General features: G+C 38.0%; 1 protein-coding gene across 3 annotated transcripts in view; it reads left to right on the top strand.

Moving 5' to 3' along the window:
- Positions 1-4,606: 4,606 nt before the first annotated feature.
- The window catches only part of LOC311287193 (caspase a), a 28,373-nt gene continuing 14,373 nt past the window's right edge, over positions 4,607-18,606 (top strand). Inside the window, exons 1-12 of one of the 3 annotated variants that reach the window (XM_084403879.1) lie at positions 4,607-5,262; positions 5,512-5,616; positions 5,751-5,875; positions 6,738-6,808; positions 6,936-7,058; positions 7,162-7,257; positions 7,405-7,533; positions 7,621-7,755; positions 7,851-7,873; positions 7,964-7,998; positions 8,083-8,850; positions 9,039-9,159. In XM_084403879.1, coding sequence (XP_084260005.1) covers positions 5,189-5,262; positions 5,512-5,616; positions 5,751-5,875; positions 6,738-6,808; positions 6,936-7,058; positions 7,162-7,257; positions 7,405-7,533; positions 7,621-7,755; positions 7,851-7,873; positions 7,964-7,998; positions 8,083-8,354 — 1,188 coding nt within the window. In that variant the 5' untranslated portion in view covers positions 4,607-5,188 and the 3' untranslated portion in view covers positions 8,355-8,850; positions 9,039-9,159. Of the gene's footprint in view, positions 5,263-5,511; positions 5,617-5,750; positions 5,876-6,737; positions 6,809-6,935; positions 7,059-7,161; positions 7,258-7,404; positions 7,534-7,620; positions 7,756-7,850; positions 7,874-7,963; positions 7,999-8,082; positions 8,851-9,038; positions 9,216-11,334; positions 11,579-11,726; positions 11,829-12,275; positions 12,386-12,560; positions 13,371-18,606 lie in introns of those variants that run through there. The other 2 variants (XM_084403876.1, XM_084403880.1) reach the window with 2 other exon arrangements.

Raw genomic sequence — 18,606 nt, forward strand, 5'->3', positions numbered from 1 at the left:
GCATGTCTGTGTTTGTTTTTGTTTTTTGCAAAGAGGCTAGTTAAAGGTAGGGTAGGTAATCCTTTTTCTAAAAAAAAAACATTCCAAATTTGTTTAAACTGTCTTTATATACCAATACATAATTAAAATGTAAGTACTCTGAAAAAGAAAATATAAAAATCGAGTGACTATAGACCTTTTAATCTGCAATAAACACAGCTCATTATTTCCATTCACTCCCACCCCCTCCCTTCTGAGCTCCTTCCAAAGCCACGCCCCCAAAACACATGAACGTGCGACGCCAAACGCTCAGGCTCAGCTGGAAGACGCATTTATTACCTGAGACGAGTGGAGAGGAAGGAGCGCAGTGCATACAGTGACATCATGTCAGAATCATTCACATGTAATAAAATACCTAACTTTATCACTATGAATATAAACAAATAAGATTTCTTTTAGTACTCACTCACTATCAAGCTAGCATATCGATACTGGTAAAGTTTAATTTGGTAACGAGCTATATTTATAAGGCAAAACTAAAAACAGGTTGCACTGATACACGTTTTTCCATTACCATCAGTTACACTGTGATGAAGGTGAATTTCGTGTAAGATTCATAACATATACGGTGTTTTGCATGTAAGAGTTTCCATGATGAAAACATTGTTGACTCTAATGAAGACTAACGTACACTCCGAGTCCGGAGACAAGCACCGCATCGTCGGTTCGAGGACAGGTCCGGGGTTGAGGGCGAAGCAGAGGAGGTCGTTCAAGAGTGCGGGCAGGGTCCGAGGAAGTAGTTTTTGCATTGTTTGCCTTCGCTGACTGCATATGCAGGTGCTTTGAGCTGAATATTTCCGGAACGGTAACATGTGAGGAGTGCACGCAGGGCAGCGCGCGCAGTGGGGCTCGGGCACGAGACATGAAGGCATCTGATTGGTTCTTTACATTCGCACCGAATGGCAGTGATTGGTCAGAGTTTTTACTGTCCTGCAGCTGCTACAGAGGTCTGATTTTTTTCATTCCTTTTTCTAAACACATAATGTATTGACTACTATCAGGATGGAAGGACCATTTCACCCAGTATAAAAAAAGTGTTTCTGAACAGGATTACCTACCCTACCTATATGTGTTTTTATTTATTTTATTTATTTATAAAAATTAAATTGCATAACCCAAAGAGATCGCACTGTCAGATAGTTTGGGAATATTCACACATAACATATACACATAAAACATGATATTAGAGTTTTAAAATCAAACATTTTAAAAGAGAACAATACATCACAGTTGTTTAAACCAATGAGCATTAAGCTGTGTCATCAGCAAGTCGTTTCCCATCATGCTTTTGATCAGAGCAGTCGGTGGAGACAGAGCCCGTCTACAGAGAGCCTGCCCACTCCCTATTAAGCTCTATTGTACCGAATTTTGGTTGTAGTTCCACCAGAGTTCCACTGGGGGCGATCGCCATGAGTGCAAAATGAATGGGAGTCAATGGGGCTAGACAGCTAAATTTGTCTCTTTCACCCGATTGCCGTTGAGAAATCTCAGATCTGATTGTAGATTTTGCAAGTTCAACATGGGTTTTAGGTCGAAAGTTGAATGAATGAGTACTTATGTCCTTTTGATTTCTTACAGGTTGAGTTGTTGTTGCCCATAACACGCTAGCATTCTGCTAATGAACGCTGATTGGTCAGTGAAGGACTGATTACGACCAGAGATACCGCTTGATGGCATCGTGTCATCCGCAGCGGGACCAGAAACAAACAAAACAAAAACTCTTCTAGCACGTGTGTTTACCTGTGTCAGCTGTGTTGTCGATGCCTCGAGAGAAAAGAAAGTGCAGAGCGCGAAAGCACCAAAGTGACTGAAGGATTGCCGTTAAGCAGTATCTCTGGTCTTACATGTGTATGACGTCATTGACACTTTAAAAGACTTTTTAAAGCAAATAAGTGACTCAAAAAAATCTAACACCCAGCAATGTGTAATTTATTTGCATCTCCTTTCGAATACAACATTCAAATTACTAGACAAAAAATTATATCCTGAGAAAAGTGGATTTTGATGGGTATAGCGCCATAGACCTCCATTCATTCTGCACTCGTCCTGTGAGCGCCCTCATATGGAATCAGAGAGGAACTGCAACCAGTTCAGAAGCCGGAAGTGTACTGAGAGTGAAACTTCTCGCCATATTAGACATTAGGCTTGTTTGAGATGCGCCTCGCCTCGCCTCGCCTGAAATGAAGGCGAGAGTAGGCGGCTGCAGTGAGGGGAGGAGTGAAAAAAGCGCAGGCAAGCCGGACAGATCTCTCTTCTCGTAGTGGATCTGACACCTGCGAGATCAAAGATGGATATCGCGGGATTCGCGGGATTCACGCTCGTGCACAGTGTTGCTAATAAACTGGATGGAATTTAAGTTCTGTTGCTTTTATATGAAAATAAATATAATGAACAAGACACCCAAAGTAGCCTACTTATTTAATTCCATTCCAAATACATGTTTATCAGTCTTTTTTTCTTTAATACAGACATGTTTTTTATTTTATTTATTTTTTATAAAAAATACATTGCATAACCCATAGAGATCGCACTGTTAGATAGTTTGGGAATATTCACATACCTATACATAAAACATGATATCAGAGTTTTAAAATCAAACATTTTAAAAGAGAACAATACATCACGGTTGTTTAAACCAATGAACATTAAGCTGTGTCGTCAGCAAGTCGTTTCCCATCATGCTTTTGATCAGCGCAGTCGGTGGAGAGCAACTGCGCTCGACTGCAGAATCCGACAGGTGCGCCTTGCGCTCGCGAGAGATTTTTGACATAGGCTACGTCAGCATGACATCAGAGCAAGGCGGACCGCACTCGGACACATTTCTAACCGGCATGCATCTCGCACTGATCACCGGTGATCGATTCTGCGCAGATTTTGCTCATCTCAAACAAGCCTATTCTCTGGTGGAGAGCAACTGCGCTCGACTGCAGAATCCGACACCTCCGCCTAGCGCTCGCGAGAGATTTTTGACATACGTCAGCATGACATCAGAGCAAGGCGGACCGCACTCGGACACATTTCTAACCGGCATGCATCTCGCGCTGATCACCGGTGATCGGTTCTGCGCAGATTTTGCTCATCTCAAACAAGCCTAGTTTCAGAGCAGAGCTGCGTGACAACGCTGCCACAAATCACGTGAGTCGCAAGCTCGCAACTGTGTGGGCGTATCTCCGCAAAGTGGGTATTGTAAACTCACCTCTGAAAAAATAGTCTGCAATAGGAGTGCAAATGTATTGTAATGTAATAAGTTTCTCCCTTTCGGACCTCAGTTTTCAGAGTTTCAAAACTTTTTTTCACCTAATCGCACAACAGTTTTCAGATCACCATGACCATTACAAGGTTTCAAATCTGGAAAACAAACTATACACTGGGAGAACAGTGACAAATTCGAAACTCTGAAAAAATGATTGCACAACATCGTAAAACATTTTTGCAGTCCTGAAGAAGGAAATCTCAAAAACAACATAATGTTTGCAGAGATATTTTTATTTTTTTACATTTTGCAAGCTTGCAAATCTTACTTTTCGATCTTGCAAAACTTTTTTTGTAAGATTTTGAGTTTTCGAACACTTAGTTTCAACCTTTCAGAACTTTATTTTCAGTTTTGAATCATGGCAGGATATTAATCCCATACATGCCTTTCTTAAAAAGTTTGTGAAAGTAGGCCGTTTCCTGGTCACATAACCGGTGGTGATTTCCACATCGGCAAGAAAATGTTAGACGCAGTCTTTAGGCCTAATATAGTAATAGCCTAATAGTTATTAAGCTATATCCTTTTAATAAGCATGCGGAGAGAAGAGAATAAGTGAATGATTCTTTTTAACAATTTAAAATCTAGATTTTAGAACAACAGGCTAATAAAAATAAAATAAAAAAAGCTTAAATTTATTATTTATTTTGCCTAAATAATGTTTTTAAAAAATACAATCATTGCAGTTGCGCCACCTGACTTTTGCAACTAATTTGACATTGAACAGCTTCAACTTGGATGCCTGTAGCTTTTGCCTATGCTATCAATTCATACATAGATTTTTTAAATACAACAAATACGTTTGATAAAATAGCATTTTCCTAGTTTTCCATTGGTTGTAGTCTACCACATGACATGTATACCAACCACCCATACTTGAAAGTAGTTTTTTTTGTTGTTTTTTACCAGTATTTGAGAGAGATCTACAAACATTTTATCACAAGGATCAGTTGAGCTTATTTATAAATAGATTGGATAAAAAATGGATAAAATAAATTAAATGTAAAATAGCCTATACCATTCTGTAAATGTTTAACCTTTTTATCTTATCAGGGGATGATCCATCGTCCCTGAGACTGCTGTACACAGATAAACAACTGGAGGACAACGATACGTTTCTAGACCACCAAATTAAGGATCGCTCCACCCTCTTCATGGTCTTACGTTTACCTGGAGGTTGCATGAGAAGAATTCGAGTCTCTGCCGGAATCATCAACTATTAGGCAGACTCACAGAGACTTGTGTTGATCACTATGTTATTATGAGTGTGCATGGAATCTGTATCTGTATATATACATATATGCATAAATGCTATTGTAAATTAATTGGATTTGTCTGTCACATATCGGGGATAATGGGAGAAGATTATTTGAATCAGTCTCAGGTATTTTATCGATGAAGAAAAGTCTCTGACTGACTTGTGATTGCTACTTTTATTCCTGAAGTGGTCAAATTAATAAACCAACGTTTACTTTCTTAATGACATAATTGTAATACAATTTGAATGCTACAAACAAAATGATGTCTGAATTTATGCTCAGTCTACTTGATAGTTTCTGTCGTCAACAACAAAATCGAAAGTAAAACTATAACTTTTCAGTTGCCTGGGCGAAGTTGGACGTGCATGTTAATAGCCTTATTGGTTTTAAGTGTAATCGGCAATAGCTACTCTGTGCTTTGTCCTCTATGAATTTCCTCCTTGTTCCAGAAGAAAAGAAGAGTTTCAATAAGGTAAATTCTAATTATAGTTTCATTCATATTTATGTGGGATAATTCAATTCACAAGTCAGTTTCTTTGTGATGAATAGCCTACTCGTTATTGAGCAGACAACAGGTGCAAAACCGGTTTGAATACAGACACGTTTAAAGTCTCCTAGCCTATATGTGTGCCAGATTAAAATGTCCGCAAACAGCCTGAAGAAGCCCGGCACCCACATTACAGCCCAGAAGCGTTCACATGGATCTCATTACAGGTGGGTTGACTTCTAAAAACCTCACGACATAGCCTAGAAAATCAATATTTAAAGTAGCCTATAGTGGTCTATCGAAACATCAAGTCGAAACTTCATTGCGTGGTGCGCTTGTTCCTGTAAATATGTCACGTGAAATAACCTTAAAACACAATTTTAACGTTCCGTTTTATTATTTGAGGACACTTTATAGGATACATCTAGAACCCAATGAACTAATGAAATATTTACGTGTGTTACTTTTGCATTCAGGAACGAAGTCCAATACAATGGCCTGAAAAATCAAGGCGCCACTTGCTACTTAAACGCAGTATTGCAGTGTCTATTCATGACCCCAGAATTCAGAGAGGCAGTGAGGTAAAATGATGAATGAATAAAGTTATTATGATTATTGTATCGACTAATTATACAATTATTTAGGCTACTAATTTCATACTTTATTTTATTGCTTTCTTCTTTAGCCTACTTTTTAATTTGTAATTTCAATTTAGACAAGAAGCTCCTGGAGATTGTGGTGAGGAAAATCTCTTGCTACAACTTCAGAAGCTGTTTACTAAGCTGTCAGAAAATGCAGCCACAACTGAAGGAATAACCAGGAGTCTTGGAATTAGAAATGGTAGGTTCATTTAATTTACAGGTCAATATATATATATAAATATACTGTGCATATAGTGTAGGCTATGAACTTTATACTGTATATAGTAAGCTATGTACAGTAGCATATAGTATATGCGTGTGTGTGTGTGTGTGTGTGTGTGTGTGTGTGTGTGTGTGTGTGTGACCCTGGATCACAAAACCAGTCACAAGTAGCAGGTGTATATTTGGCAATGGCCAACAATACATTGTATCGGTCAAAATTATAGATTTTTCTTTTATGCCAAAAATCATTAGGATATTAAGTAAAGATCATGTTCCATTAAGATATTTAGTATATTTCCTACCGTAAATATATAAAACATTTATTTTTGTGAGTGAATGCAGCACAAACGCGAACATAAATGGACAAATTTAAAGGTAATTTTCTCAATGTTTCGATTTTTTTGCACCCTTAGATTCCAAATTTTCAAATAGTTGTATCTCGGCCAAACATTGTCCGATCCTAACAAACCATACATCAATATCAATGGAAAGCTTATCTATTCAGCTTTCAGATGATGTATACTGTAAATCTCAATTTACATTTTTTTTACCCATGTGATTGGTTTTGTTGTCCAGGGTCACATATTTACATAAAGGTTAGAACATTGCACTGTAAAAAATTTGTAACACTCCCAAATCAAAAATTTCAATTGACCGATAACATCTAAATTTTTCAATTGGCCCAAGTGAAAATCTGTACATTTAATTTTAGAATTTACAGAATTTCACTTGGGCCAATTGAAAAATTTAGATGTTATCGGTCAATTGAAATTTTTGATTTGGGAGTGTTACAAATTTTTTACAGTGTGTTTTCATAATTCTTCTTTTATACCTTCAAGTTTATGAGCAACAAGATGCAGTGGAGTATTATAGGAAGATTTTAAAAGCAGTGGGGACAGATGCCGCTAAGGTATGTCACATGAACACAAATCTGTTTAGGTGAGAGGGAAACAATTGACTGTAAATAAGTCTCTTTTATCATCATTGATTTTTTACGGTGATGCAATTAAGATATGAGCACAGTGCATTTGTTCCAGGTCTTTGAAGGGAAAATGAACAACATAACAAAATGTGGCCAATGTGGCAATGAAACCCCAGAAATCAGCACGTTCATCTCAATACTGCTGTCTATCGATGCCGGAAATGATAAGTATGATATGGTATGAAGACTATCATATGCAAAGTTAATGTTAGCCAAATGTTTTGTTGTTGTTGTTCTTGGGAGACAGTAAAACCGCACGTTTTATTTTCCTGACCCTATAGGAAAAAAGCCTGAAGACCTTCTTTGAACATTCAAAACTAGAAGAGGACGACTGGATGTATTGTGAAGAATGTGACCACAAAACAGAAACAGAAACTGTGAGTAAATGAAAATGTGAGATTTTTCCACATCCATTACTAGTGAACTATGTGATACCAATTATAGTGAAGTATTTATGAGTTTCCAACTTGTGCTTAACATATGCTTTTTCATTCTTCCTGGCAATGTTCTGCCTCTTGCTGCAGTGGAGTAAAATAGATGAATATCCTACTGTTCTCACTCTGCGTCTGAAGAGGTTTGACTTTGATTACATACAGATGAGATACAAGAAGAATGAATGTCGTCTGGATGTACCTCTAAGTCTACCCAAAGAGGTTTCATCAATCCACCATACCAAAAACAAAATGCTATTTAAAAGCAGTGTAAAACGGTCTAAACATCTTTAACATCTTTCTCTGCAGGATAATTGGCCTATATATGAACTGTATGCCGTTATAAATCATATGGGTGGATACAGTAGTGGACACTACAATACAATCATCAGATCTTTTGAAAATGGGATATGGTACTGTTTTGATGACTACAATGTAACACAGGTACATTTGTTTGTTTGATTGGCATTATATCATTAGCAAATTGATATAACTCAAGACTGTTCATTTTATTTTTTAATATTGTCAATATCTTACAGACTTCAGAAGCATCACTGGAAAAGTAAGTGTTGTTCTCTCTATTGTGAAGAATGTAAAAAAAAAAGTATTTAATAGTATTTTGTAGTAAAAAAGTATTTCCTTTTTTTTACAGTACAAGCCTACCATACATGCTGATGTACAGAAAATGTAAGTTGAGGTGAAATACTCTCACTCCAACTTTTGGAGGGAAAAAAATGTTTAAAATCTTTGTTTATTTATTGTTCAAAACAGCAGCGTTGAGCCCTGGCAGCATCAAAACGGCAGCGTTGAACCTTGACAGCATCAAAACAGCAGCGTTGAAACCTGGCAGCATCAAAACAGCAGCGTTGACCCTTGGCAGCATCAAAATGGCAATGTTGAACCTTGACAGCATCAAAACAGCAGCGTTGAACCCTGGCAGCATTAAAACAGCAGCGTTGAACCCTGGCAGCATCAAAACAGCAGCATTGAGCCCTGGCAGCATTGAACCCTGGCAGCATCAAAACGGCAGCATTGAACCCTGACAGCATCAAAACCGCAACGTTGAACCCTGACAGCATTCACCAACCTATGAGGATCCTTCTGACAGGGCCTTCCAGAGCTGGGAAAAGTTCAGTTGGCAACATCATCCTTGGTGGCAACTACTTTCCTAGCAAAAGTGGAGTGGAGACTGTGACGAAAGAGTCCATGGTAAAGACAGTGGGAAATGTCACTGTAGTGGACACGCCAAATCTCTTTTCCCTCGACAAATCGAGTTGGAACGAGGAAATGCAGAAGTGTGTTAAGTTATCGGACCCTGGCCCCAATGTAATTCTCTGGATAACACCGATATCTAAATTCAGTGAGCAACAACAAGGTCTTTTCCACACCTTCAAAAAAAGACCAGATCCAAGAACCACAAAACGTATGATGATTAAGAAGTGTTTAAGAAGAAGAACATTTGAACAGAGAACTTCAGATCCTCTTAAGCAATGCAAATCCGAGATGAAAAGGGAAATGCTTAGAGAAGAGGGAGAAGATGTAAGTGCTATAATAATACTAGGCAATATATATATATATATATATATATATATATATATATATATATATATATATATATATATATATATATAGTCTGTTTTATGTTTAAAAATATGTTTGTGATATGTTGAAAATATGTTATGTTAAGAAAATATGTTTGTGAATGCTTCTTCCTCTTCTTTGTCAAGATTTACCCAATGAAAGACAAATCCCCTGACAGAAAACGCCTGGCACTGCTCATCAACAATGTCGAGTTTAAACACATAAATGACAGGACCGGGGCAGACAAGGATGAACTGAGTATGGAGATCCTGCTTAAGGGTCTGGGTTACACTGTGGTGACACTCAGAGACCTCACTGCACAGGTGCGTACAAGTGTCTCTAAGCCAAATATGACAACTTGTTTAATTTACTTGAACCAAGAACCAAAAATTTGTGGCATTTTTTAAAATATTAGAGGGATAGTTCACCCAAAAATGAAAATTCATGTTGTTCCAAACTCGTAAGACTTTCGTTCATCTTTGAACACAAATGAAGATCTTTTTGATGAATTTTGAGAGCTTGCTGTCCCTCCATCGACAGTTACGCAACCACCACTTTGATGCTTCAAAAGGTTTATAAAGAGATCGTAAAATCCACGATTTGAGTTTAGACCAAAATTTTCTGAAGAGACTTGATTGATTTATATGATGAACAGTGTTTGGAATAACGCCGTTTAAAAGAACGGCGTTAGGTAACGACGTTATTTTTTCAGTAACGGTGTAATCTAACTAATTACTTTTCTCGTCATTACAACGCCGTTACCATTATTGGACGTTAAATGCGGTGCGTTACTATGCATTGATTGAATAAACTGTGTAATCCGAACGCACCCCTGGCTCGCACAGCGAGTGAGGAGGTGGGTTAATAACGAGGTAAGCGATTATGATTGGCTAAGGCAGGGTCATGTGTTTCATGGTAGCCAATCAGAGCCAGTGTTTTTACACACACGCCAGCACACGCGCCACACACACACACACATACACACCAGCTAAACAGAGATTCGAAGAAGCAGCAGAGATGGCGAGTCAGTAGCAGTCTATGGTCAGGAGCAATCCGATGAAAAGTTGGCATTTTCAAGGTGAAGATATAAGCACTACTTCAAATTCATTGAGGTCAAAGGCTAGAACTAGGAGTGGAACGGTACATGTATTCGTATTGAACCGAAAGAGAGAGAGAGAGACTCGCGGGCGCGATTGAAAAGTTGCAAAGTGGTTACATTTGTGTGTGTGTGTGTGTGTGTGTGTGTGTGTGTGTGTGTGTGTGTGTGTGTGTGAGAGAGAGAGAGAGGCGCGATCGAAAAGGCGCAAATTGTTTACATTTGTGTGCGCGCGTGTGTGTGTGTGTGTGAGGCGCGGACGCGATCGAACAGTGGAAACAAAAACATAATCCGTAATTTTGTTTATACAGGACATTCAAACTGAAAAGTGTTTAAGTTACTGCTAATTAAAATTAAGGAAAACAAATATATTAATCTTATATAATGCGCACAGTCAGTGCACTACAAATAAACTGGTTCAATGCCTTTACTTTATTAATAAAACTTTTAAATAAAAAGTTGAGAGAGGTTGATTTAATTTGCAGAGTTAAATGCACTTTATATGGTGTAACTGTTTACTTTTCTTACAAAGAATGCTTGAAGTGCAGGATAAACCTCTTGCTGTCTGTCGACGTGCAATAAATATCTAAAGTTAAACACCTGTCTGTTCTACTCATTTCAACTGACTTGTGAAAACTGCTTAAAAAATCCAAATTCTTTGACATATAGCAACTTTTTTTTTTTTTTACAGTAACGCAAATAGTTACTTTCCCTGGTAACGAGTTACTTTTATTATAGAGTAATTCAGTTACTAACTCAGTTACTTTTTGGAACAAGTAGTGAGTAACTATAACTAATTACTTTTTTAAAGTAACGTTCCCAACACTGATGATGAACAGATTCAAATGTAACAGATGTAATTTAGGCTTTTATTCAAATTAAAACACACATCAGTTGTGGTAAACGGAAGCTCAAGTATGTTCGCTTGACATGAGAGCAAATAAGGTTCATTCTGGTGTTACGCAGCACGAGCTTCAGCAAGAGGTTTGTTCTCACGCGTCGTCAAGCAGGTTCAGTTGAGCTTCTTTTTATGTTCACTGATCAATGGTTATATGTGAAAAAACCCTAAATTAAATATGTTCATCATATGAAGCAATAGTGTCTCTTCAGAAAAATTTGGACTAAATCGCTCAAATCATATGAATTAGTTTTTCAATCTCTTTATGAACTTTTTGAAGCGTCAAAGTGGCAGAAATCTCTTAGATTTCCTCAAAAAGATAATTTGTGTTCCAAAGATGAACGAAAGGCATATGGGTTTGAAACGAAATGAGGGTGAATAATTAATGACAGTTTTTTCATTTTTTGGTGTACTGTCCCTTTAAAGATATTGATGGTCTGATGTTCAGGGCATGCGTGCTGCCATGCGAGACTTCGCCCGGCGCGAGGAACATGTCCAGTCGGACAGCTGCTTTGTGGTGTTGATGTCTCACGGAGATGCCAGTGGAATCTGTGGAGTTTTGGATTCCCTCAGCAGTGATGATGAAGAGGACATTCTCCCAACAGATGACATTTTTAATAGCTTGAACACTCCAAACTGTGCTGGATTGCGGGACAAGCCAAAAATCATCCTCGTCCAGGCGTGTAGGGGTGGTGAGTTACAAAACATTATGGTAGAAAATAAAGTAACTCTGCGTTAAGCTCCACTGATCAAAATGTAAAAAAAATTGATTGGTTAGAGATCCAGTTCTGAGCACTGATGTAGCAACATGCTTTGACAAATGTTTCCCTTACATAATAGATAGAGAAAGCAGTGTAGATGTCCAGGATAGTGTGCCAAGACACAGGAGGAGAAAAGAGCACCGTGAAAAAGACTTCTGCTGCCTGATGTCCTGTACTCCAGGTAAATAATATTTCTGTTCCCTGATTCCACTGTAGAGCTGCTGAATTCTTGAGAATCACACGAGATCACGATTCTCCCACGATTCTGGATAGAGAACTAAGAAAAATAACGTTATTTTCTGGAGATTCTGACTAAATGTTTATTTTTTACAGTCTTTTTAAAAATATCGAATTAATTTGAATTATATTTTAAAAATTCTTTTGAATGAATGATTCAATGACTCACTCAGAGTCTTCACTTGCTTCATTACTATGAATCGTTGCTTTTAAACAAATCTCTTGAATGAATGATTAAATGATAAATACTTTTTTTAACAATCACTTGTCGCCTTCTGGTATAACAATGTAATTTACACAATCTTTATTTTAAGATGCGTTATTTGTTTTGCAAGCAGTGAGGATCAGTCACACAGACAATGTTTGTCATAATTTGTATTTTTTTATACAGACACAGTGTCCTATAGAAACAAAGAGAAAGGCTCACGTTTCATCCAAACCATTGTGGAAATATTTAATGAGCACGCCTGCCAGGACGACGTCATGGAGCTCTTCAGAAAGGCAAAGTCACATTTGTTAGCAAGACAGACATCAAATCTGTAGACATAAACTTTGTGTGTCAGTTTGTATTGCTCTAAGCAGTCGAATACAAACAGGCCTAGAATAAACATTTTAGGTTATAATTTGTGGTTAGTTGTAACTTGTATTGTAATATTTATTTTTATTTTTGAAACAGGTCATTAAGAAGTTTAAGGAGATGCATGGAGATCAGATGCCATGCATAGAAAGAACAACATTATCAAAAAAAATCTACCTCTTTCCTGGGTTGTAAAACCTGCAACCTACAACTTCTGCTCTCCTTTTTATATTAGAAACATGATTTATACATCTATATCATGTTTGGAGAAAAATGTTTCACGTTTAAATCAGCTTGCATGTTCATATAATTCATGAGTATGATAAACAGATTTAGCTGGTTGTCTATCTTGAAGCTCGACTCGAGCACTAGAGAAAAAACTTCTATTTTACACAAATATATATTTCTACAATTTATTTGAAAAAAAGGGGGGTGCTGATATTGGAATATTATGTAGCCTATAAAACATAAAATATTATGACCATCAGGAAAATCATGAAAGCAACTGGATGTACTGTATTGTGAACGTACTGTATTTACCAAATTTTATTTATTTCATTGTTCATTTTAAATTACATATAAATACATTGTTACATTTGTATTGTATTGTATGTTGACCTGTCAGTTTGCTAAATCTGCTGACCTAGATTGCAGATATAATTTCCTGTATGCTCAGCTGTAAAGTTGGATTTCCTGTTTTTTAAAACAGAAACCAGCAACACTTTTGCTGCGTCCCAATTCGCCTACTTATACTACGCCCCAAGAGTATGTACTCTTTGTGAAGAAAAAGTACATACTTTTGAGTGTGTAGCAAAAGAGTAGGCAAACTTTGGGACATACTACTTCGTCATCTTAAAGGGTAACTAAACCCTAACCAACTTTTTTTAGTTAATGATCTGTAAGAATTGATTCAAGTAACTTGTTTGACATTTGGGTATAAAGTGTTTTAATTCTACAATATGGTGTAAAAATGTCTGAGTGCTGCCCTCTTCAGGTTCAACGGTGGCTACTGCAGTTAAATTTTCCTATTGGATGTTTGCAGTACTGCGTGACGTAAGCAGGTTCCAGCTCACCACGCCCTTGGTACGAGCTACCACGCCCTTGGCGGTAAAAAAACATCTTGTTTCGTCAAAACCTCTGTAGCGAGTCAGGAGTTGGAATTGCGAGTATTGAAAACGATCAGGATAGAATGGAAATGGGCTTCTCCACACAGCTCGCGTTGAAAAGCGACGCAGTGCCAAACGTTGCTCCTCCTGCATGGACTCCACCACCGCAGCGGCGTCTTGATGTGAGTGATTATATATATTTTAATCACAATTTATGGTTAGGCTAAAGTTAATCCTCTGGGGTTGACAAACGCGGTGGCGCATTTTGCTGGATTTTTTCACATAGCGGCAAAATATGAATATGCCTACAGAGAGCGCGCGCTATTGACATCAACTCGATAAAATCATCAGAAGCATGTACTTTACGTCGTCTTGCGACCTTGTGAGGAAGTATCTATTTTCACTCAGACACTGGCCCCATTCTCCCTTGCTCCGCTAGCATCGTCGGATGCCGATCGCGATGCGGGAGTTAAGACCGCAGTTTGAGCCAGCGGCTCGAATTGATATGGCTCTGTATGGCAAGCCGTTTTAGCTTAAATTATTGTACCCAGCGTTACTCGTCGTAATTTCATTTTTACTAGTAAGAATTCATTTAGAGAGCTCTACAAATCAATTCTTACTAGTAGCAATTACAATTAGAGAGCTCTCTTATTCAGTTATTACTTACAATTAGAGAGCTCTCTAATTCAATTATTACTAGTAAGAATTACAATTACAAAGCTCTCTAATTCAATTCTTACTAGTAACAATTCCAATTAGAGAGCTCTACAAATTAATTTTTACTAGTCATATCATATGTCTCCATTGACTTCCATTCATTTTTATTTATGGAGCTCTACAATTGAATTCTTACTAGTAAAAATGCAATTACGACGAGTAACGCTGGGTACAATTTGAGCGAAAACGGCTTGCCATAGCTCTGGCCCAGTGTCCACAAACAATTCACCCTCCTCCACTTCAGGTGAAGGTGGGGGAGAAAAGTCCTCGACTTCAAATGACAGCTCTGTTGCAAAGCTACTTGCGTCACTCCAGTCACTCTCCATTTTAGAGTCTGACAGCAGCTGTCAATTAATCCGTCACTGCAGGTCTCAGGTGCATTTTTGATAAAATCAATCAAAACGGAGAATGCATAACTAAATTAATGCATAATTAATAACACCAAGATTGGCAAATTCGCCACTGGCGCCCTGTGCTCTTCACAGATGAAAGCAGGTTCACACTGAGCACATGTGACAGACGCGACAGAGTCTGGAGACGCCGTGAAGAATGTTCTGCTGCCTGCAACATCTGTGAAGAGCACAGGGCGCCAGTGGCGAATTTGCCAATCTTGGTGTTCTATGGCAAATGCCAAGCGTCCTGCACGGTGTTGGGCTGTAAGCACAACCCCCACCTGTGGACGTCGGGCCCTCATACCACCCTCATGGAGTCTGTTTCTGACCATTTGAGCAGACACATGCACATTTGTGGCCTGCTGGAGGTCATTTTGCAGGGCTCTGGCAGTGCTCCTCCTTGCACAAAGGCGGAAGTAGCGGTCCTGCTGCTGGGTTGTTGGCCTCCTACGGCCTCCTCCACGTCTCCTGATGTACTGGCCTGTCTCCTGGTAGCTCCTCCATGCTCTGGACACTACGCTGACAGACACAGCAAACGTTCTTGCCACAGCTCGCATTGATGTGCCATCCTGGATGAGCTGCACTACCTGAGCCACTTGTGTGGGTTGTAGACTCCGTCTCATGCTACCACTAGAGTGAAAGCACCGCCAGCATCCAAAAGTGACCAAAACATCAGCCAGAAAGCATAGGAACTGAGAAATGGTCTGTGGTCACCACCTGCAGAACCACTCCTTTATTGGGGGTGTCTTGCTAATTGCCTATAATTTCCACCTATTGTCTATTCCATTTGCACAACAGCATGTGAAATTGATTGTCAATCAGTGTTGCTTCCTAAGTGGACAGTTTGATTTCACAGAAGTGCGATTGACTTGGAGTTACATTGTGTTGTTAAAGTGTTCCCTTTATTTTTTTGAGCAGTGTATGTCTTCTCTTAAGAGGAAGAAGACTATCTATTGTAAGTGTTTTGATTCATTGTAAAGTGGTTTGCATTGATTGTTGGAATGCATAATCTAACTGTTCGATGAAAATTAAATAGGTAACTTTTATATAGGCCTAATAATTTTACGTACGCATTTAACAAAATAGCCTACTTATTTCAAGTGATTAGGCCTACTTTTAACTGGTTGATTTAACTAACTGTCCGAACGAGCTGAATTGTTTAAACGAACAGGACTTCTCAATGTTATCTTCATAAGTGGTTTTTGTTTTAGGTAATGTATTTGTGTACTATTGTAGTAATCAAGAAAAAATTGTTTGTTTGAAAATATCTCGATACGTGCTTTGGCTAGATGCGTTTGTGTACAAATTCATAATTTCATGTGTAGCTTAATGTTTTGAAGGGGATGGATTGGAATCCACTGCTGCTTCAATGTATATGTAAGGAGTGATTACAATCAAGGTATTAATCAATATTTTTCCTTCTAAATATCAAATGAGTTGAATGACTTCTCGATGAATTTGAAATTAATTTTACTTTGTTATAGAAGTTACCAGTGTGATTACTGAAATGTTCTTTTCATGTATTCTTTAATGTCTGTATTTGATATTTTGCCTATTTATCCCGGCTTCCAGAAATGAAATAGGGACATGTTTTGTGTTTGAGAAAGGTCTTCAACGTGTTAAAACACATAGGGGTCATTGAAGTCTATAGTTTAAGGGACCATTTGTCAGTTAAAGCCTATATTTTCCATTTAGACTAAAGTGTCCTATTCTGAGAGAAAGAACTTGTTATCTTGATGTTTTGAGATGAGACTCTTGTTTATAGTTAGAGCCTGGCCAAATCCAACCTTGCAAAAGATGTGTGTCGGTGTGTGTGTGTTAGTCTTCTTGGTTACAGGTTAAGGAACCACTGGCATTGTTGGATATTGACTGAGTTGTTGTTCGAGACAGGCTGGCACCCAGCAACACAAATCTGCAACCTGGAAGGTCACGACGTGCCTGACTTCAGGGTCCGAGTGTCAGCTGCATAATCTATGGAGATATGCTTCAGTCTATCTGTATATGTGTGGAAAATTACTATGTTTATCTATTTCTTAGCCAATGAGAATCATTCAACCTGTAAGCAATGATGTAGCTTAGACCTTGGAAATGGTATAACTGCTGTGTTCTTTGTAACTGTAAGTGGGGCGGCCTACGAACTCCGGTGTGAGTCTTGAAGCTGACTTCTGCTGATGAAACTGCAAACTATCTTCACTAAAACTTTTCTTCAATTTTTTATAATTCTGACCCCGGGTCTTATTTCAAACATCTGGTCCTTGGGTCCTAAATTGTTAACCCCTACCAGTTTGTTTTTTGTATTATGTCTATGATCTTCGTTACTTAATTTATATTTGATAAACCTTTTTTAATCAAATAATATCAAATAATTACTAATAGAAGTATTTTATTTAAATAAATAGGCTACTAAAATTTTTATATAAATTGATATAATAACTTATTTGCCTGGCTAAAAGCGGCATCCACCTCCGACTTCCGGTTATTACTGTCAGCCAGTGGCAGCTACTTCCTGCCAATGGCAACACCATTGATTAGCAGACCATCACCTGCTGTGAGCATTCCATTGACTCCCATTCATTTTGGCGTCACTTTGACAGGGAATAACTTCACATCTGAGGCATTTAAAGACTCCATTTGTCCATTATTTATTTCTAAAGAAACACGACAATGTATAAAAGGCTCCATTACATTGTATCTTACGTTATGGCCCCGTAGAAGCAGTTTTTGTAAAAATAGGCTAATGATTGCGTCATAACCACGCAACTCTCTGTCGCACAGTCGAGAAATTACCGCATAGACAGGAGGAGAAGCTTGCGCGCAATCGGGGGGACGTGGAGGCATAAAGTTGCTCCTGCTCCTAGCTCATGGACAGCTCCTACTCACGCTCTCCGTCTCTGCAAGATTTGGAAGGGAATGATTCAGATTTCTCTTGGCACAGCTACTAGAAGACATGTTGCTCACGTCACATCTACGTCGTCAAGCTCAGTTTGAGTCTGCGCAGTACGCTCAGCCATCAGGAAGTGAGTGCTTCTAATTGGCTTCACTTTTCTCCATTTAAATCTATGGGGTCACTGTGTCCATTTCTTTTACTTTCTATGCTTCCTGCTGCCAGCTGCCGATTTTTCGCTGAACCGTCTCTCCGTCACATCCTCCTCATGTTGTAAAATTGGCCAAAGTTAAATTAGTAACTTTATAACTTTCAATCCATTAAGTTATTATGATTATTCTATCTACTAATTATACAATTATTTAGGCTACTAATTTCATACTTTATTTTATTACTTTTTTCTTTAGCCTACTTTTTAATTTGTAATTTCAATTTAGACAAGAAGCTCCTGGAGATTGTGGTGAGGAAAATCTCTTGCTACAACTTAAGAAACTGTTTACTAAGCTGTCAGAAAATGCAGCCACAACTGAAGAAATAACCAGGAGTCTTGGAATTAGAAATGGTAGGTTCATTTAATTTACAGGTCAATATATATATATATATATATATATATATATATATATATACTGTGTATAAAGTGTAGGCTATGAACTTTATACTGTATATAGTATATATAGTTAGTGTGTGTGTGTGTGTGACCCTGGATCACAAAACCAGTCACAAGTAGCATGTGTATATTTAGCAATAGCCAACTTTATAATAGCAATTATATCCATTGTATGGGTCAAAATTATAGATTTTTCTTTTATGCCAAAAATCATTAGGATATTAAGTAAAGATCATGTTCCATGAAGATATTTTGTAAATTTCCTACCATAAATATATAAAACAATTATTTTTGTGAGTGAATGCAGCACAATCGCGAACATAAATGGACAAATTTAAAGGTGATTTTCTCAATGTTTCGATTTTTTGCACCCTCAGATTCCAGATTTTCAAATAGTTGTATCTCGGCCAAACATTGTCCGATCCTAACAAACCATACA

This window comes from Rutilus rutilus (genome assembly GCF_951802725.1).
Source record: "Rutilus rutilus genome assembly, chromosome: 3".
Taxonomy (NCBI): Eukaryota; Metazoa; Chordata; class Actinopteri; order Cypriniformes; family Leuciscidae; genus Rutilus; species Rutilus rutilus.